The 21500-nt window shown below is 48.8% G+C and overlaps 1 protein-coding gene across 4 annotated transcripts in view; it reads right to left on the bottom strand.

Moving 5' to 3' along the window:
- Window positions 1-1792: 1792 nt before the first annotated feature.
- Window positions 1793-21500, bottom strand: part of LOC144110563 (uncharacterized) — a 146265-nt gene continuing 126557 nt past the window's right edge. For all 4 annotated transcript variants that reach the window (XM_077643572.1, XM_077643574.1, XM_077643573.1 and 1 more), the window contains 5 exons: window positions 18683-19157; window positions 13870-14205; window positions 11176-12228; window positions 10751-11030; window positions 1793-7659 (listed from right to left, as the gene is read on the bottom strand). In XM_077643572.1, coding sequence (XP_077499698.1) covers window positions 6270-7659; window positions 10751-11030; window positions 11176-12228; window positions 13870-14205; window positions 18683-19157 — 3534 coding nt within the window. In that variant the 3' untranslated portion in view covers window positions 1793-6269. The remainder of the gene's footprint in view (window positions 7660-10750; window positions 11031-11175; window positions 12229-13869; window positions 14206-18682; window positions 19158-21500) is intronic.

Raw genomic sequence — 21500 nt, 5'->3', positions numbered from 1 at the left:
CGAACAAGAGCCGAAACCTGATGTCTTATTTCAGTTCTTCCTGATCTGCTGCAATTATTTTGTCGGTCGCAAAGGTTACTGCATCCATTGCCGGGAAAGGAAGACCCTTTGTGACAAAGTGGGAACTTGAAAGGTAACGACAGATGAATGCAAGAGATCGAGCAGGCAACATTTTGCTTCAGCTTTCAATGTCCAACATGCATAAGTGGTTTGAAAGGTTAAGAGACTTTTGAAAAAAAATCCTTCGGTACACAAACCAACACCCTTTAGTTTACTAATTCGGACAAATTTATGCCACGGTAAAACGTAGCATAGCCCATTTGCACAAAGTGACTGTAGGCCAGCATTTTGGCTGTTGCCGTAAATACCTTAAACGGCAGACAAACTGCTATGCTGCGTGCGGCAACTTGGGATTTGCCTTTGTCACACGACAGGTCCATGCATGCGCACCTCTCCCAAGCTCTGCTGGTTGAAAATAAACAGACGGTTCTAGTGCGCATGCACAGTTCATACTGGCGAAAAGCGCAAGCAACAGATGACACCAGCTAAGCACATACTGCATGCGCATTGATATTACCAGTATCAGAACTGCCCATAGGGTCCATGTATCAAAAAACGGCGGTACAAGGTGGCCAAAGTTTGGGTGTCAGCAGACTGCCGTGTCACCCGTGGTAACGTAAACTCTGTTCACGTTGTAAACTTCAGGGTTGTTAATAAACTCGCAATTGCCTGGCTACAAAAACAGTGAAACAGGTGCATTAGTGAAAATCCATCGATATAACAGTCTGAGAGATAAATTAAGAGGCAAAACAAGCAAAAAAAACGTCACAAGACAATGGCATTATATGGCAACAGTTTTTATTGGCCACTCCCAGATGACGCCACCATTCCTAAGCACCAGGGAAGTGGCTACTGGGACTAGTCACTTTTTGAAGTAGAATTTTGCAACTGGTATGATCTGAGAGCTTTGCATGCACTTACCACTATATAGGCACAGTCAATGCCTTGTGGAAGCGGATCACACCTGCGTCATTCGTGTGTCTCTTCTGGGCAGCACACGAATATTTGTGTGGCGGATCGGGCAGCAACCTAGTTAGTTCGTCGCCTGTCATATTTCAATAAGTCGCGCAACTTTTTTTTTCTTCCCAAACCTAAATATCCTGACTGAACAGAATGAAACCTTTTAAATGCGAATTCTACCGCAGCAGTTGAGTGCATAATGGGGCCTTAGTTGTGCGGCCCTAAAACGAGACTGTGCTAAAGAAACAAAACTAATTCTTTCTATCAGTTATGAAACCACCCTTTAAGAGAGCTTGTTGCATGCAGCGGGAACAGTTTAGTACTGAGGTGAATTTTTTTTTTTTAAGCCAGACAAAGGTAGACTATGGATGCTTGCAAAACCATTCCTTATCCTAACGTTTACAAAACTACGATCAACAAGACGATAAGGGTTATCCAGCAGTCTTTCACATAAAATCTGGACTGTAGTTGATGCTTGAATGGTGATTTAGGTGTCGTTAGAAAGAACACACACTGAAAAGTAACTGTATCATAAGTAAATGGACTTCAGTCCCCAGGTGCTACTGCCAGAAGTGTATTTTAGCACTAATGCGGCACTGAAAGGTTCATCTGAAAGGCACAGATTATCCCTGCTAGATTCCACGTAACACAAGAATGCACTTTTATGCCACAACAGCATTGCTTACTTTTGATGCCTCTTGTGCTCACGTGCTGCACAATCATGAAGGCCATGTGGACGTAACGCTATTCTATGAAGGCTACACAAGAAATGTCTGCAAAAAAAAAACCTTTATTATTACTCCTCTTCATCATGACGTGGCACATGCATACCAGAAAAAAAAAAAGCAAATCAACATTTCTCACAGGCTTCCATGCACACATCTTTATACACTTTTTTTTTCTTTCCAAGCATACCCAGCAAGCATATCACACTTTCTCAAAAAAAAAAAAAGTTAACAGCTTGAAAAAAAAATTTTTTTTTTCTCCAGAAGAACAATTTGAAAGGTTAAAAGAAAGTATGCCGCGCATGCGGAGAAGAGCTCGGGTTTCCGCAATGACGTGAGCTCCACCAACGTGGCGCGTTTTTTTAACAAGATACACACACACCAAGCTGTGAAAAGTGACTTGGACAACACGAGAAGAAACATACACGTAGGCACAGCTGTACATGACAACGGCACACACACACGCACATGAACCATCTGCTTACAATTTGTACAGGGTGGGAATGGAAAAAAAATACAGAAGCCTTAAAAAGCTGTGTGTACGCGGCGCTGAAAAGCATAAATTATTTTCCTCGCGCGCTTGCGGTGTTTGCCCGTCCGCGTATGAGGTAAAATTCTCCCCCGGCTGTGTGTCATCCCGAAAAATTCCCCCGTCATGAACTCCTTTTATTGCTTCTCTTCTAAAAAGCAAGTGAAGCGAACGGCGCGCTACAATCGGCCCCCTCTCTCAGCATCGCATGGCAACATTGGTTACCTCTCTCGCACACTCTTCCTGAAAAAAGAAAACCCCGCCCACCAAAATGTTTACGTACGGAGCGGTGGACAACAGTGTCACGTTAGTCGTGGATACAGGAAATTAAGAGAAAAAAATGGTATCAAGAAAAAAAAAAGGAGCACCTCAAGGAGAAATCTAGATTTGGCACACGGCTGCAAAAAGACACGTCGCAAATAACAAAAGTGCGAAAGTCGTCACGTGTGGCTTCCCTCCTCACTTTGCCGGAAGTTGCGAGAGCGGCGGGAGGACGCGTCTTTTTTTTTTTTTCTCGTCATGCGGTGACGCTACCCTGTTGCTTGATGTAGACAAAAGTGACAAAAAAAAAGAGAAAGAAACAACAGAACAGGATTATTGGAGATCAAAGGGTTGAGAGAGCTGAAGAAAATGCAGTGATGATGCAGTACTTTTGTTGTTTGCAAAAATGGGATCCTATAAAGAAATGGCTGGATGATCAGAAAGAAGATGCGATGCACCTGAATGACTAATAACCTGCTGGAGACAAAGTCGATCTCATTAAAATTTTTGATCTTTGCAATAAACCACTGAGGCTGATCTGGCAATTGTGGTACAGCACGAAAAAAGGAATAAGCTTAAACTTGTGCAATCTAAGTCACTTGCTGAGCTGCGAAGTGGTGATGTCAAAATTAGCAGCCATGGAAAGCACCGGATATACTTTGTGTCATTAACCGGCAGTTATAAACTGCGCAGCAATGCACTTTACAAATGATTAAAAGCACTGAGTTACCTGGTGTACCACTAAGCATGTCACCCGAGGAAGAAACAAACAGCTTCTTCGAGAAATCACGATTCAACGTAAAGAGCACCCAACTTCGACAACCGATCAATTTTTTATGGCTGGCATCGATTACCGGCAAAATGAACGCCACAAAATACGAAATCCCACAACCGATGCCACATACATTAAAATGGCCATTCAACTAGTACACAGGCCAGTTAAAAAATTTCCATAGCGCCCTCCTAACCAGATAGCAGGGCAAAACTTGCACAGCTCACAGTGCATTTAATTCCACTGGTCATACATACTGAGAATTTCGAGAGATCAGTTCCCTTTCACTTTGGAAACTACTTACAGCAGCATAAATGATGCGAGCGATGCATATTGCGTCGGAAAACAGGTACACAATGATGAAAAACGCTGAGAACATTCTGTTTGCATGAGAGAAAAAAAAGGGAAGAGGTGAGCTGAGGGGAGAGGGGTGTCGAAGAGGGAGGGAGGGGGCTCTCTTCCATTGAGCATTTTTTCCTTGCATGTGAGGTTTATTTGTTTAAAGTGAGCCATGGAATGACACCCGCTTTCTCGTCTCTGACCCCTTCCTTATTAGTTAAAAACAATGAAAATGTACTTAACTTGGGGAAAGATCACACATTCTCTTGGGCGACAGCAATGTCGGAAGGAGAGCCATGCAACAGCAGGAAGTGGGCATCATGTACAAGGAAGCAGTGGAGAAATGGGGTGAGCAATGCAGCTAGAGGGAAGTGCAAGTCTCATGCTCCAAATGGACACTGCCACAGAGTGTAATGCTGGCAGCTGAAGCAGCTGCATGTTGATTTCAGGATTAATGGAGGAGCTTCAACAACAAGGAGCTTGTTATCCACAGTTGCTAATCCCTATGTGACTGCACTGATGATGAAATTTAAGGAATAATTCACCATGCTGACTCCCTCATATAATTGCAGGCTTGAGGAAATAAATATAATGGTGGTCACGAACATTAAAAAGATAGAAGCATAACAATGTGCATGTCAGATTAGCATATGTCCAATAAGAGAAAAATATCTAAACTCTGCCAATAAAATATCTGCCAACATGACACCCTTCAGAGGCATAAGCAGACACGACAGGACTGTGTCAGCCATAGTGCTCACGATGGCTTCCAGGGTGAAAGGAAGTAATTCAAGTTCGTCCTCCTTATTTTAGACCGCCAGTTGTCTACCTATATCGGGACTGAGCCCATGCATCATATATTTCAACATTTAAAAGCTGCATGCACATCCGTCCAGCTGCATTATACGGGAAACACTCGGCTCGGTGGCATAGGGTAAGAAGATGGGTGGGGAGGAACGTATGATGCACTGCTAACACAGCTGCAGTCGTATATCGCAAGGTTCTTCTTTCCGCGGCCGAAGACGACCGCGCTGGTTTCGCTTTTTATTTTATTCACTTCATGGACGGGATCTCACTTGTGAGGAACACAGAACAACAACTTTGCTTTCAGTAATGACCTAGCACAGTAGTAGTACTTCACACTTCGGCTCACCTCGACTTAGAAAACAACGAAGCAGTAAAAGAGACGGCTCAAGAAACAAAGGGGGACCACCACAGTAGGACAACGACGACGGAGACCTTTCTTCATGATAAATAACTTAGGATATGGCTGACGCGATGAGTGACGTATCTTGTATTTTCATTCCATTCTCATTGCTTTTCTTTTTTTTTGTTCCTCATTCTCCTCTCGGTTGCACTATAAAATTGAGCAGAAAAATCACTCCCCTTAGAATTGCATGAAAAAGCAAAGAATGGGTAAGGTTGGCTGGGGGGGGGGGGGGGGAAAGAACTTGTGCTGTCCAAAAGGCTAAAAGGGGGCGTATTGTTACAGTGGGCCAAGAAGAAATGAAAAAAAAAAAAGAAAGTTGTGCGTAGTAGACTATCAGCACAGGGTATTAGTTCTTTTGCTCTCTCCAAACACAACACTGGTTGGCACTGAAATGAAGAAACAAGCTGCACTTGTCTTTTTCATGAGACAGGTTTACGTTGCCACCAACATGGCACTTCATAAACATACCTCGAGCGGGAGTTGGGGAGGAGGGTAGGTGGCTGAAAAGAGAAAAAAATGCAAGCTGCCTCAAGTGAAAAGGTAGGAGAGCAGCAGTCATGCGGAAAGTGCGCTGCATGTTTCCGCATGGCCTGCTATAGCTGCTTTTTAAAAGCACAACCATCATGCAAACTTGTCGGCGCGACCAGGGGGGGCAAGTCTCCTTTCAAAAATGGGCCGCAACATCGGTTGCCACTTGCAGTTGTGCAGCAAAGAGGCGCTTCTAGCTGTATAAAAAGCGACCAGCAGGAGAGGCTCTCCTTGGCCGGCTTGAATTTTCTTTTTCTCATTCCAAACCTCCCCCTCCCTTTCTTCTTTTTTCCACCAGCCTTGTAAAATGTGCAAACAAAAAAAATATAAAGAGGAGACCACGGTACCAGGAACAACCGCCAACAAAACAAGGAAAAACAACAACCAGTGAGGGGCCCTTCAACACCAAAGCCACTGAGAAAAGGGCCAAACACTTATCGCAAAAGATGGCACGGACATCTGCGTGCTGGTTCTTCTTCCCAGCAGCCACTACGAGAACAGCACGGTTCGTCGAGTAATCACAACGGTCCCACCGAGCACGGGCCGCAGGGACCCCAGTCAGCAGCGCCAAAACACGTGGGCTCCACCATGGCCGCTCTGAGCCTTGTTGAGCAAGAGAAAGAGTTGGCTGCAGTCACACGCGCATGGGGACCATGCAGCCGCGGAATCTGAGCACCTTTGTCCTGCAGTGTCTACAGCTCCCCAGCACCGACCCCCACACCTGCCAACTTTGACCCGACTATTGGTGGTGGCACGTGCAAACGAAGTCACGCAGCACAGACTCGGGCTTAGAGAACACACAACTGCCGAGAAAGACAGCGAGAGAGACCAGTTTCCATCTTGCTCTTGTTAACACACCCAGGGAGGCGAGACAACAGTCAAAAGTCACTTTGGGCCAAAGAACCCTGCGGCAGCCGCCGTTGCACCTGATGGCCCGGACGCCGTCGTGCCCTGGCTCCGTGTGTTGGTGGCATACAGCTGCTGCTGGAAGTTGTGGAACTGCACGGCGTAGTTTGGGTCAGCAGTCGTCGGTCCGTAGAATGGCCCCTGCTTGTAGTTGAATGCTTGCCCCACGGTCGGGGGCAGGGGCTGCGAAACCACGTCGCCACCCGCGCCCCCAGGAGACGCCGGCCGCAGACCCTTGCCTCCCTGGAACATGGCCCCGACCGGCATGCCATGCTGGGCAGGTCCATTGGGGCCGCCAGCAGCGGCGGCCGCCGCGGCGGCAGCGTACGCGTCCATAGGCGGCAGGCCACGCCCACCCGCATAGGCACCACCCGCTCCACCCCGCATCATCATGACAGGAGCCGCCCTTTGGGGTGGGCCTGAAGGAGGGAAGTACTGCAGGTTCTGTGTGGGCACCTTGGCGTCCAGGTTGGTCAACGGCGTCGTGAAACGCTGGAGGAAGTCCAGGCTCGGCGCTCGATGCGGAGGCGCTGCCACTGGGTTCTGAGGTCGCGCGGGAAGGTATTGGATCGTGTTGGGTGCGCCAAGCTTCACTTGCACGTTGGCTCCGCCCCCAAAATTAGCAGCTGCTGCGGCGGCTGCTGCTGCCGCCGCCGAACTCGCAGCAGCTCCGCGACCCCGCGCACGGGGCCCGGGGGAGTTGCGGGCAGGTGCCATTCCGGCGTAGGGGGCAGCAGCAGCACCCCTTCCGTGGGGCATCATGGGCCCACCGGCCATGAACTGTGCCGAGGCCGGTTCGAGGGGCACCATGCAGCCGGGACTTCCACGGTGTGGTCCGTTGAGAGGGTCTGTGGCCACTTCACCCTTGCCGCTGCCGTCGAAAGGGGGCGTCATCTTCTGCAGGCTCTGAATGTGGGGCGAGTGGGGGACGTCGCCAGCGTAACCACCGGGCCGTGAGAAGCCCGTGGCACCCATCATGGGCTCGCCGAAATCGCGCGCCCCTGTTGTCGGCCCCGCCTGGGAAGCCCCAGGAAATGCAGCCCCCTGGTGCGGCGGCATGCCTCCGGTGGGAAAGCCTTGGTGGTGAGGTCCAGGGAAGCGGCCCTGTTGAGAAGGGTCCGAAGGGTCAGGCTCAGGCCCCACACCCCTGCACCGGGGGTCCATGTAACCAAAGCCTGGCGCTTCATGTGGAGCTCCTGTGAATCGAGTGTCATACGGAGGACTCGTCGGAAAACGCGAGCCCGTTCCATCCTGCATGGCAGGACCCATCCGAGGTGCAGCACCTTCCATTCCGGAAGAGCAGGAGGAGTGGTACGAGCCCTGGGAATTCTCAGAGGCCAGGCTGGGGCCCATGTCCAGAGGCGGGATACTGGAAATGTAGAAACAGGGATTGAGGTCTCGCAGTTCGCAGATGCCAGCTTGTGCCAGCACAGCTATTCAAACATCCTCAAAGGAAGAACTGTAGTTTTGTTAATACAGCACTGTAGAAAACAATTCGAATTAATTAAGTGAACTGAATATGCAGTACACTGCTAACGGGAGACAGTCAGGTAGTGAGATTACCCATTATATTGTTCTGAAATATTCCGTCATCCCCATCTTTTTTTTTTTTACTTGAAGGCCACAGCCAGCATATTCTGTCCTAAAGTGCGAACTTATCAGAAGGCCTCCTCTTCGCCTTTCAGCGAAACATTTGGAGAGTTTGAACTTGCACAGTGGAGGGCTGCACCGGAGTCGTGAAGGGCGTGCAACCACTAGTGAGCAGAGGCACATGGCTGGAAAATCAAGGAGTGTGTGACTGTCATACGACGTCCACCTGTCGACCAAAACAGCAGTGCAACCTCCGCGACTCTCAAATTCTCACTTGAGAGTCGTGGCAATTGCACGGCAGTTAAGACCAAAAAGAGAAAGTCAGCTGTACAGCTGCATGTATGTTGCCAGAATTAGTCGCAAACTGCCAAACCAATAAGTGGGATTTTAGGCGATATCCTGTTTTGATAGAGTACCGGCGTAGACTTTAAGCATGGTTTAAATATTCTTTGGAAGTGCTTTGGCGAGGTAATTACTGCAGATGGAAGTCACTTTTAAATCACTCCATCATGTAGCACTATGTAGGCTGACTGCTGTGGCTGCAATTAATCGGATGGAACGTCACGCAAAGGGCACTGGAAAACCCGAGACAAAGCCTTGCAGCGAACATCAGCGAAAGTGCCAGTTCATTGCCACTATGTGCTGCTTATTTGGTGCCGCTGGATGCCCGGTGTCCAAAGCATCGATTTTGAGGTGCATATGAAGCAAGCGCACGCGTGCTTTGTCGGCGAAATGCCTCCAGGCAGTACTGTCTCGGTACCAATTCTCACAGGAAAAAAACAAGGCCCTCTTTAAAAAGCATGGGGGAAAAATAAAACATGGATTTTAGGAGCCAGTGCAATGGGTACATTAATTATGCAAACATGTCCATTCTTTGAGATTTCCACAGTACTATGAATATAGTGCCACAGTGCCGATTTCAAAACCCAAAGCCGACAAATTTCTGAAATAAAACAAAACTTTGTTCATGGACTAGATATAGATAGTCCAATCTGCCAATTCTGTGCAGTCAAACCCGGCTATAACAAACAGTGCGATTCATATGATTTGTTCAATTTATGAAATAATTAGATATACCTGAACCCAGTTAAAATGAACTTTAGCACCAAATTCGTTATATATGAGGTTGCGAACAGCGGCACGAAAACGCACTGACGGCATAAAAACCAAGCCACTCACCATGAATTCTTCTAAGAAATGTACACCTCTTTGCAGTAGGCAGTGATTTTTTTCCCGAATGCAGTGTTTCGCTCCAATAATGAGAATTGCATTCTCGACATGGCACATCATTTAAATGAACTCCTGTCCGCTTCCCCGTATTCCCCCTACCCTTATGCTCAATAGTTTTGTCATCCTTAGCACAGCAGTATCGTCAAGCACATCAGTAGCAGAAACGGCATCGCGAAGTGTCGGGCAAGGGCGATCATATTCCGTAGCGGTCCGGAGGCGGCTCATGTGGGGTGCCACCAGACACCAGCACACTGGAAACAATTTCCGACCGAGTCTAATGGGTTTGCTCTATCACAGCTACGTGGTTGTCAACCATCAAAAAATCTTCGAAGGAAACTTCACTTGCCACAGCGTGTGGAGCATCGGCGAGTAATTCCCATAGCGTGGAAGTGCCCGTCATCTTGCACTGCATACACTGCACTCTCATCTTCCATGTCCTCATGATACAGTACAGCTTGATGGAAGCAGTTCTCCCGAGCCGGTGGTCTCGAGTGTCTCGGGTCATGTCTTGCCCGGCACGACTGGTCATTTCAATCACAGCCAGCAAATTAATCATCAGCTCATCATTAACCTGCAGTTTCAATAAAAGCCGCTCAACCACATGCTTCCAGTAGCCTAGGTTGAACACACGGATGATGCCTTGAACAAGTCACAGTAAAACCGCTGTTGTGTTCAGTGGCAGAAAGCAAAGCTTAATGTTTTTGAGCGAGACGCCGCAGTAGTGTTCTGAACAGCTATCCAGGAGGAGGCAAATCTTCCTTTCGCTTATTGCAAGCTCCCCGGAAGGGCTTGCTGCTGTTTCGGTGTCACCTTGCAGGATGAAGCGCCGAAAAGCAAGTGCGCAGCAACCAAGGCGCAGCTGGAGTCTAGAGAGCAGAACAGCAGTATTACTTGCAAATACAAGCTAAGAAAGCATGGAGGACGACAGCGTACCACAGCCTTCATAGGCTACCGGGCTGCCTTCTCCCGAAGCCAGCGCGACAGGTCCTGAGCTGCCCACACGTGTTTGATCATGTGGTAATTGGCTGCTGAATAGGAGTGCTGCAAAGCGAGGCTAGCCGACAGCGTGGGTTTTAAAGGGATGCTGCCATTCCTCCTGCCTTTCACGGGTTTCGCTGAAACGTGGCCGCGAGGCTGGGTAGCATGGTTGCCCTGAGACTACCCGGAGCCGGCGCAGCAGCGCATTAGCGGGCATTTGGTGACCAATCACGAGCGCTCAAAGCTTGATTATCTAATGTGTAGCTCGTTATAAAAAATACATTTTGCATTAATAAAGTTACAACTTCCGAGTGTTAGATATAAAGCATATTTCGCTATAAACGAGTTCATTATATTCGGGTTTGGCTGTAGTCTGATTTCATGTCAACGAAGTGTCCACTTCAACAAAGTTTCTCGCGGGTCCTGTGAACTTTGTTGTACTAGTGGGATTCCACTGCACAAAATAGGCATTCGAGCTCAAACGTGCTTAAAAATGAGGAAGAGTCGGAAACTGCAGTGTGAAGAGTTACTCCCTCCCTCCTGTCTGTGGTCTGTGAAGCGACTACCAGGGGTACTGCAGCTTTGCCTTCACAAGTGAAGCGGCACAGCTGCTGTGAATTCTATCGCCATAAAACGTTGGGTGTGCCCATCTATCAACTCACTCTGATGGGTGGCCGATGCCCTGCAGCATGCCCTGCTGAGGCATAACTCCCTGTGTTGCCGCTGCCCCTCCCATGGGATTCTGGCCCCCCATGGAGCTTCCCCCATGAGGTGGGGCTTGTGCGCTCAGGGAGCCATCGGGCACCCCCAGGTTGGCCTGCTTCTGGATAGTGAGCTCCTGGCTCTCCAGGGAGCCCAGGTACTGGATCTGCTGCGGCGAGGGCACAGGCATCAGGCCGGGCTCCTTGCCACCGCCACCCACTCCACCGGGGTGGCCAAGACCTGCAGCAACCACACCAAGCAAACACCAACGAAGCACCGGTCAGCTCTGCTAGCCTGCTAAGAATCGCTGCCAGGGATAGTTTCCACTCGCAAGCAGTGCCCTTCTTAGCAGACAGTGCAAACAGTAAGCGGCTGAGCTACTCACCTCCTGCTGCAGATGTGTTGATGCCACTCACAAACTCTGGCGTATCTTGCGTCAGAGGTGTAGCAGATCTTTTCCGTGAGCTTCCAGCAGAAGAAGGGCTTGGCACGGCACTGCCACCGCCCGGTGTTGTTGGTGTGTGCGGGCCTCCACGGCAGGGCTTTGGTGAGCTCAGGGGTGTTGTCTGCACACTTCCTGGACTCGGATTGGCCAGCCGGCCACCAGTGGGATGAGAGAATTGCCGTGCCGTGGGGTCGGCTGGCGATGCTGTCCCCAGCCGCGGGGACGGCGATGGTGGTGGGTGGGGACTGGGTGCCAGTGGCCCTCGTGCACCGTAGGGCGGCGGTGGTCCTTGCTGGAGTCGGGGACTTGCTCCAGATGCGGGACTTCTTGCCGGAGGTGGGACAGTGCCTGGGCTTGCATTGCCACCGCCACTTGCACCATAGTTAGGCGGACTCGATCCCGAGGACCCACGGACTGATGGTGAAAACGGCTGGAGGGCTGGACTACCGCAGGGTGGGGCACCCGTGAATGGTCCCCCTCCTCCACACTGGCCAGTTTGCCTGCTGGCAAAAGCATTGCCCACACCTCCAGCAGGTGTCTGCTGTTGCGTCGCTGCTCCAGGACTAAAGACCATGCCAGGGCTGGCACCCGGCGCTGCAGCAAAGCTGGATGCTGCTGCTGGACTGGCGCCTGGTGCACCAGGAAAGCCCGATGGCGTCGGTGGATTGGAGAAGGAACCAGGCGAGTTGAAACCAGCACAGGAGCTTGGTCTGTTGGCTGTGGCAGCACTGCCAGCACCACCAGGGCCCGTGGTGCCATTGTTGAAGTTCGGGTTGGGGCAGGAACCTGGCCGTGCGATATAGCCGCTGGGAATTGGTGAGCCCGCGGCCGAGAATTCAGTGCCACAGGCTGGGAAGTGCCCCTGCGCCTGGGAGGCAGCAGCAGCCCCCTTGCGACGCCTGTCTTCGAGATACGGCTTCTGGGTAGGCATGCCAGCTTGCTGCTGTTGCTGCCAGTCAGCTGGAGGGTGGCCCATCATCGCTCCTTGGTGTCCTGTGGGAACATAAATCGCCTTTCTCAAGTGCCTGAAGGTCCAACAAGGGTTTTACGCTGCTCTTGTACAACAAATGATATCCGACCTTCCTCTGTGATCAAGACAATAGCGTGAAATACTGTATCTGCTGACGTAGTGTCCGATGCTCCAGGTCCGACGCCATACACTTACATGGGCATTGGCCGGAACCGAGCCACCAGCTCGAATTAACATGCTTACTCGCATAATTTGAGCTCGCACATAATTTGTGCACTCCTAAGTTATAGCCAGGATTCATAAAAAAAACTTTTACTTGGATATTTTGCCCTCCCTGCTGCTCAAGCACACCAGCATCACACGGGTGGGTGCAGGGCAGGCTTCGGAAGATCAGCACGGCTGCATCGCCGCATGCGGTTGTGAAAGGCTAGCGAGTGGTGTAAAAAAAATTTGCATTATACGTTGCATTATACGAGTATCATGTGGCCCCCTGAAAGTTTTATAATCGAGATTCTGCTGTACTAGAAAAAAAAAAAAGTCTTTTTACAGGGCGAAAAATTTCGCTGCAGTTGGCCTTTAACAAGCTTTCGTAGTAGATGGTGACATACGAACATTGATATAGGCCTGCACCTCTCACTTAGTGGTGCAGGCAGGGACACATTACAGTTGAACCTCCCATATTACAGTTGAATCTCGCCACAACGAAACTGACGGGGCGGCGCACGAAAAATTTCATTGAAGTAAAATTTCGATGAGGCAAAAACAGCCCAAAACACTGTCAGGTTGGACAATACAGTCTCAAAACATCACTTATTTCCTAAGAAGTTGATCAGCTTCTTCTGCTTCTTTTTTTTTTTATTTTGCCATGAGTGCCATGGCACGATTTCTGCACTCGGTGAGCAGTTGAATTGCGATGTTATCGTGAGCACCAATAAATCTGTGGAGCACATCAAATGCTTCCATCACTTTTAGTGCAGATGGTGGTGCTAAATCCTCTGCGTCGCTGTCATCATCCGATGATGCGTCGCTGTGGCGAACGCCCCCAACTATGGCTTCATCACTCAGCTCTTCGGAAGAAAGGAACTTACGCTTCCTTGACAAAGTCGCCATGCTCGTCTCGACTGCAGCGCACAAGCAGGAGTGAAAAAAACTAGGGCCAATGCGCTGCTGCTGTTGCCAGACTGCTGCGTCCTTTGGCGACTGATTGGTTGCGGCTCTGGCTTGGAAGAAAACGGGAGCTTGCACCCATACCTTGTCGCAAGGCAGCCAGCCTGAGTGTCATCACCACCAAGCAATGGCGGCCTTCATGTGCGTTTTAATGAGTTGATCAATTGGTTCCAGTGAAATTTTAGTGAAGCAAAGCAGCGTGGACCTATGGGAGTACACAGATGGGCGGCGATATGCTTGCTTTATTCTAAGATAGATTTTTAAACCCAGCTTCGCATAGCAAATATTTCGTGAAGCAGAAACGCGCCCCAAAAATGGTTCGTTGTGATGAGAAATTTGTTCCATTACTTTCTACGGCAAGCTGAAGGGGAATTGGAAATATTTCGTTGAAGCGACATTCGTTGCAGTGGGGTTCGACTGTATTGTAAGGCTATTTTAGTGGAACAAAAAGGTAAACTTATATGCAACGACGCATGACGTACATATGGCATACATACCTGTCCCAAAGTGCTGCTGGTGCTGCTGGTGTTGCTGGTGTTGCTGGTGTTGCTGGTGCTGCATGGATGGGTGTGCACCACCCTCATGCTGGTGGTCTCCTCCACAGGGCCCGAACTGGTCGGGTCCCCGATGTCGGTTGGGTGCTCCGCCCTGAGGTTGCTGCTGGGGTGGGCCCGGCTGCTGCTGCTGCTGCTGCTGGCTGGGCGGCCCTGAGGCATTGCCTGTTCCATGCTGGTCAGGAAAGAGCAGCTGGTGCATCTTGCGGATCATGGCAAGCTGCTCCTCACGGTGCTGCCTCTGCTGTGGTGTCAGGTTTTCGTCGGGCACCTTGACACCTGCACAGCCATGGTGAAGCACACCCTCTCAACTCAAAAGGACAGACAACTGAAATTTGGCTGCTTGCCACAACAGAAGACATAGCCAAGGTACCCGATTCTGCAGCAGTTTTGTTAGAAATGCCGTAGATAAATTTCAACCGAAAATTTTTCAATCACTAGGTGCACCTGTTTTTATGTGTCCCTAAGCTGAAAACCAAAACAGCGAGCACGACAGTGATAGCATGCAGCAAAAAGTCATGAACTAAAAACTAACACAGTCCCAAGCTGCCAGACAATAAACAAACAGCTTCAGTATAGTCAAGCCCTCAATTCAAAATCATCTGCCATAATGCTCTCTCTCCTGCCTCGTTTGATAGTAGAGTTCGCTGGCTTTTTTTCACGCCAATGAGGCAGCCGCTGCGCCCGTTTAAAGCCGTGAAAATGCCAAAAACAAAAATGAAGACGCGGCCTCGAGATCGGCTGTCTTGTACCACGTGGCGAAATCAGTGCTCTTTATTGGCCAGTTTGAATTTCCGCCTTTTTCAGTCGCATTGGGGTGCCGCCATTTTGAAAAATTTATCAGCGTGAGCAATCGCAAAGTCGAAGCAGGGAGCTTGTGACGTCGATAGAAGTGCAAAAAATAGGCAGCAGGGCGGAAAGCTATGATCTGTGGTCGTTGACGCCGATGACAACGGGCAACAGCGTAGCGCACATGGCAACAGACTGCGAACCGTCGCGTCAGTGTGCAGTAGGGCCAAGTTGGTAATCGGCAGCAAGCATTGACAATGGTTCCTTGCAGCTTTCATCGGCAGCGCTTAACGCGAGTGACTCAAGAGAAAAAGCTGACAGCATAGTCGCCAATTTCTTGGTGGCATCTTGTTTGATAACATCAGCTGATGTTATCTTGGATATGCAAAACCTTCGAAGGACCGCGTGGCAGACTTCGAACAGACATGCTTGTGATCAGAACAGCGGCATAACAGTTAAATTAGGCAGCTGTTTTTTTCCAATGTGGTGCCAAGAAATAGACAATGGTTTTTAATTATCTCATGAATTTGTTTATTTATCTGAAAACTAAGAGCACACTTGAAATAACCTCCGAAAAATCTTGAGGAGTGCACAGTTTTATAAAGATTCAACCAAAAACAAGAAAGTTAATGCAGCCAAGAAAAGGACTTGCACTGAAGGAAGGTGTCAGCACTCAAATGTGCATCTGAAAACAGGCAGCAGGTGTGGAGAAAGGGCCATACATGTGAAAATTTTTTCTCAGATTACATGCCTGAGGCTTGTTAGCCACTTACATGTGCAAATATGTCAATATTTATTGTCATCACCCATGAAATTTAGTTCTCTTAGATTTTTTGGTCATTTTCTCAAAATGTGAATTTTGGACTCCTGCCAAGTTAGCAAATCCAATATCTCAATATCTGTTGAGGACAGAGCAATAATTCTTTTTTCAGCATGAATTCAGATAATGTTGCAAGCAGATTTCAAATTTTATATTTGAAATTTTCTAGGCTGCTTTTTGTACTACCACTGTGCTCTTATGTTTTGACCGCCGAAATTAAATCTGCAATAAAATAACAAAAATAATCATCCAATCAACAACTGCTTGCAACATTGTGTTCCTTATTCTTTCTAGTATCTAGCAATGTATAAATAATAAGCTTTTGTTGAGCAGTTATTTTCCTATGGTTTTTGCAAACTTTAGTGCATTGTTTGTAATTATCTTAGAACTAATTAGTACACAAAAGATAACAGCATTTTTGGAATCTGCAGAAAAATCTCCATAAGCATGCAAAGATTTATTAACTTTGCTTGGAAATTAAGGAAAACGGTTTCAAGACCAGTGTCTCCCTGCTCAGTGGTTAGGGCGCTCGGCTACTGATCCGGAGTTCCCGGGTTCGAACCCGACCACCCGACCGCGTTGCGTTTTGGAGGCGAAACGTCCATGCGCTGTGCAATTTCAGTGCACTTAAAGATCCCCAGGTGGTCGAAATTATTCCGGAGCCCTCCACTATGGCACCTCTTTCTTACTTCCTTCTTTTGCTCCCTCCTTTATCCCTTCACTTACGTCCACTGATATGCAAGACATACTGCGCCATTTCCTTTCCCAAAAATCAATTTTTCATTTTCATTTACCAGTGTCCCCCATTAATTATGGCACATAGATCAGCCAGTCGCGAAGTTTGTGCCCACAAATATGGTAATTCCTGCATTTTCGGTCCTTCAGTTTTGTAAGGAGGCCATCTTTGCTGAGCGCTAACCACCGACAGCCGATCATGCCGAAGCTGTGTGCGGGTGCACTGGTGGCAGACGGTTTTTACTGTATTAGTTTGCCTTAGCTGGCGTCGGTTTTTGAGAAAAAGAAGGCGCAGAGGCAGTGGTGAGCTTAGCACAGACACAGCGCAAAAATAAAGGCTTTAATGAGAAGCTCGTATACAGCGTTGAAGTCCGCAAGGTGCAACCGCCTACCTGCGCTTGTTTGGGCAGATACCATATTTACTCGAATGTAACGCAACTGCGAATATAATGCGAGGGGTGACTTTACATACTGCCCAGAGGGATAAAATAAAATCACGAATTTAACGCGAGGCTTAAGGACGCAAACCAAAGTACGTTTAATAGACATTGTGGCCAACATGTTTACTCATCTTCCTCGTTTTCGGAGGCTGAGATGCTCTGAACTTCCCATCTCCCAAGTAACTTACCAACGGATCAACTCGACACTGACCCCCATGAGACGACTGCGCTGCTCGAGAATAAAGCCCGCCACTTTTTTTCTCCAGCTCAACGTGATGGCCGTGGCAAGGCCCACGAAATCCTTTGTGGTCGGGCTCACATTTAAAAAGCACCTTCCACTGCAGCCGCCATCCGCGGATGGTTGACTCGTTGAGGTCAAGTTTTCGAGCTGCCACAGAATTCCCAACCTCTTCAGCTAACAGGATCACTTTTCTCTTAAAACAAGCGTCGTACTGAGCACGACACACTGCCATCATGTGCACTGAATCAATACACCGCGAGCGACGCCACAAGAACACAACGCGACGACACGTTCAGCACGAGGTCGCAAAGAACACAGAAAAATGACAGAGAACAACGCTTTGACTTTGGATGGATGAGGGTTTGGCTTCCGTGGCAACCATGTTGCCAGCATAAGGTCGCCAAACTGCGGAAACCAAAACCAAGCTGATTGTTTTGAAATGGCTGCGCCACGGCACTGGTTTAGGCCAATAGATGTGCGGTATTTGCTTATAACGCAAGGGTAGACTTTAAGGGGAAAAAATCTGGGAAAAAACTCGCGTCACATTCAAGTAAATACAGTAAGCGCACAGATTTGACCAAGTAGATGGTCAAGCTCTTTCAGCTTGAAACCAATGCATGCAGCGCAGGCGATAACTGGTGCAACTGAAGAACACACCCAGCTGCATAATGAGCTCACCTCTATTCCCATAGTTCTGCTCAAGCAGGACAAAATCTCCTTTTTATGACTTGGCTTAAAAAAATTTGTGAGGTCCCGCGTTTGAAGGAGAAGACAAGCACCGCTGACAATCCATGAGAGTGAAGCTCTACCTCTGCCATGAGGTCATTTCTCGGAATGGGCACAGCCAAGTGCGCAGATGCCATAGTGGCTTTGTGCACCAGCGGCACACTTTCTTCTTGTTGTTTTCTTTGTGTAACCCATGCCCCTTTCAAGGCTTTTGTGTGAAAAATGAAATCACTATCATTGTTCATGTAGGAAAGCAATGGAGGACCGCCCAGCATGTCCCGCCATGGGAGTTTTTGGTGCCTCGCGACATCGGACGAGCCACAGTCCGTATACCAATTCTCACAGTGTGTATAACACGCAACAAGAAATCGCGACACAGGTGACATACAAGCACTGCTATATTGCTGGAGGGTGCCCTTGAAGCTTGCGCATTGGTTTGGTTTGGTTTATGGGGTTTTAACGTCCCAAAGCGACTTGGGCTATGAGAGACGCCGTAGTGAAGGGCTCAAGAAATTTCGACTACCTGGGGTTCTTTAACGTGCACTGACATCGCAGAGCACACGGACCTCTAAAATTTCGCCTCCATTCAAATTCGACCGCCGCGGCCGAGATCGAACCCGCGTCTTTCGGGCCAGCAGCCAAGAGCCATAACCGCTCAGCCACCGCGGCGGCCTCGCGCATTTGTATCATCCGTAGCATTCGGAACATCGACCTTTTGCTCATAGCACACAATGCACTCTGGCCAGAGAATCTGGCAAATTCGTATCAACTGGGATCCTATCATTGAGTTTCTACAATATTCTACTGAGATGTGGTCACATGGTGATATACATCAATAATGGCAAGTTTTCACTGCAGGATGCTGTATCAGCTTGTTTTGTGTGATTTTCAATGCCAAATTAAAATTATAAATCCCCATTGCTTCGATATTACAGTGCTCGATACTCCGAATTTGAACCACGATATCTTTACGTCTGGCACAAACGCGAAAGGCATGCCACTCACCAGCACCCATCTGGGCCGGATTGACACCGCAACCGCCCGGGGGACCTCCTCCACCTCCCATGCCTGGATACGCTCCTGCACCAGCCGGGAAGCAGCCGCCATTGGGTGGACCACAGCCCTGATGCGCCGGGTGATGGGATCCAGCCCCTCCCTGCTGGGGAGCAGGACCGCGGCTTGCAACAGGTGCCGGACCCCTCTGTGGCGCCATGCCTGGAGGACCGTAGGGGGCACCGCCCCAGGTCTCCTGCTGCTGCCAGCCACCAGCCGCACCTCCGCCTCCAGGATGCGGTGGACCGCACGCGTGGGGTGGGCCGCAGAAACCGGGGCCAAACGCCTGCGGTCCCTTGAGGGGCCCGCCCCCAGGACCCATAGCACCCGGCATGGCAGCAGCGCCACGCTGCTTCATCTGCGCCAGGCTGTTGAGCCAGGCAGCTGGGTTTTGCTTGCTGAACTGCTGGATCTTGAGCGGATGCTTCTGCACAAGAAAAGAGGGACTGCCTTAGCTTCTTTGCCGCTTTAGCGTTTCGTGGCACACCATACAGACCGAGAATCCAATCTAAATACTTTCATTTCTTGAAAAAAAAAAAATGAATACATATTACAGACAATACAAAGAAGGTTAAGTTGGTTTTTAAGCATCCTCAGCAGCAGCATACAGTCGCCGACCGAATTTTCAGACTCTGCATTGCAGCCTCTGGATTGGTGGTATTGATGATGAAATAAACACGTTAGAAATAATCCGACAGCGAAGATTAATGCGGCGATTGGTGAGAAGAGCAACCGCTGTCGACAGCATAAGTGTGTGATGAAACCTGTGATCAAGTTTTACATATTTCAAAAGGGGATACCTTATTTATTCACACAATGAACCAACTTAATTTATCAGAAAAGTTGACATCAATTAGGGGGAGGGTTCATTAGGTGGGACAAGAAAAAGTTTTGACAGATTTTTGTTGTAGGAGTTGAAATTTCATATAATATGACCGTCTGTCTGCCCACCTCCCGACCTGGCTGCCCGCCCATCTGTCATCAACAAAAGCATGTGGTGAACAAGTTACGTCCATACATCACTTGCGTTCATGTCCCCAGGCAGCACATCTCATCAGCCCGATATTGTAAACACGTTGGCGATCCGTGGTCCTACGGTGGCGGCCCGTTCTTGCCAATACATGACCAATAACGGCAATGCGATACGGGAACACATCCATGAATGGCCCGGCTATGCTCTTTATTCCCCAACATTGCATCTTTGGTACTAGGCGCGAGCACACACAGAACACAAGGAAGGGAACGGGACAAAGCGCCACTTACAACTGCTTTATTCGGAGGCACATCACACACACTTTCTTAAACGCAAGGAACACAATCAAATCAGGATCGATAAGCACGTGCACTGGTTAAAAATTTCTTTTGCGCCTTATATAAAGATACGTGAAAGAGTACGTGAAGAGGAAAAAGGATGCGGCACTAAGCATGGGTGACCGTTTTTGAAGTTCGCTGTAGGGGTGGTGTATGAAATTCCCCTCTCATGCGGTCACTCATACGTAGGGCAAACCGGGCGCTACGTCAATGACCGCATTAGGGAACATGAGAAAAATCTAGAGCAAAATAAAGAAGGGCCAAACATACCCAAGCATATTAGGTCCTGCCCGTCACGCTCCTGTGAGGCATATTTTTCAGGGGCGAGGATTCTAGCTTCCAGTAAAGATACCAAAGCTCGGGAACTAATTGAAGCTCTTTTTATCGGAGAGAAAGGAAACATGTGCATCAGTGATCCATCCGTATCTTTATATAAGGCGGAAAAGAAATTTTTAACCAGTGCACGTGCTTATCGATCCTGATTTGATTGTGTTCCTTGCGTTGAAGAAAGTGTGTGTGATGTGCCTCCGAATAAAGCAGTTGTAAGTGGCGCTTTGTCCCGTTCCCTTCCTTATGTTCTGTGTGTGTTCGCGCCTAGCACCAAAGATGAATTGTGACCAACTCGCTCAAGAAGACGTTCTTTTAAACCCCAACATTGCCATTCCCTCGTGAACAACGATCGACGGCCAGCCAGAAGCAATGCCCCGCCAACATCGCATACAATTTGGCATTCTATGGCGAGTATTGTCCGGGCAGTTGCGTTAGCTAGCTAAAGCGGCATACATCATGGCATTCGTTGGTCGATGTTGTCATGCCGCCAATTTTTTTGATTGGTGAGCATCAGACATATCTTGGTACAATTTGGTTGCGATGGGTAGCCAGTCTAGCACACACCTTTGGATGTGTTGGTCAATCTTATCCCACCAGTAACAATCGCTCATAAGAAATATGCATATCCTGGCATATATTGTTCAATATTGTCCTGCCTGTTACGACTGGCCCCCGAAATCGCATACACCCTTGCATTCCTTGGTCAATATTCTCCCAGCAATCTTGATGGCTTGTCAACATTGATCATGGTCTCTACGTGTGATGTCGCCCGAGCCAAGTATTATAATATTCTACTTCATAAACCATGCAAACTAGATTTTGCTTAGGCCGCAGTGCCCAAAAAGAGAGAAAAAAAGACAGCTGGGAATGCATTTTTCAGTTTTGTCAATATAGCGGTGAGAGCCATGTGCATGTGCGACTCCTCAAAGTAAACAGTGTCAAGCGCGGCCGGGCGGTTTGGCAAGATTGTACGAGCCGGTCGCGCTATGCGTATGTACTCAGGCCTTTGATGAGAAACTTTTTTGAGCGTGCGGTATTTGTTCCTCAGTCCCTCACTATCGCGTCATCGGCGGCGGTGGCGACCGCACCGCCATCCGCACAACAGAATCTTCCATTCTATCTCTCTCGA

This window comes from Amblyomma americanum, chromosome 11 (assembly GCF_052857255.1).
Source record: "Amblyomma americanum isolate KBUSLIRL-KWMA chromosome 11, ASM5285725v1, whole genome shotgun sequence".
Classification (NCBI taxonomy): domain Eukaryota; kingdom Metazoa; phylum Arthropoda; class Arachnida; order Ixodida; family Ixodidae; genus Amblyomma; species Amblyomma americanum.
This window is presented reverse-complemented; position numbering and strand designations above follow the sequence as displayed.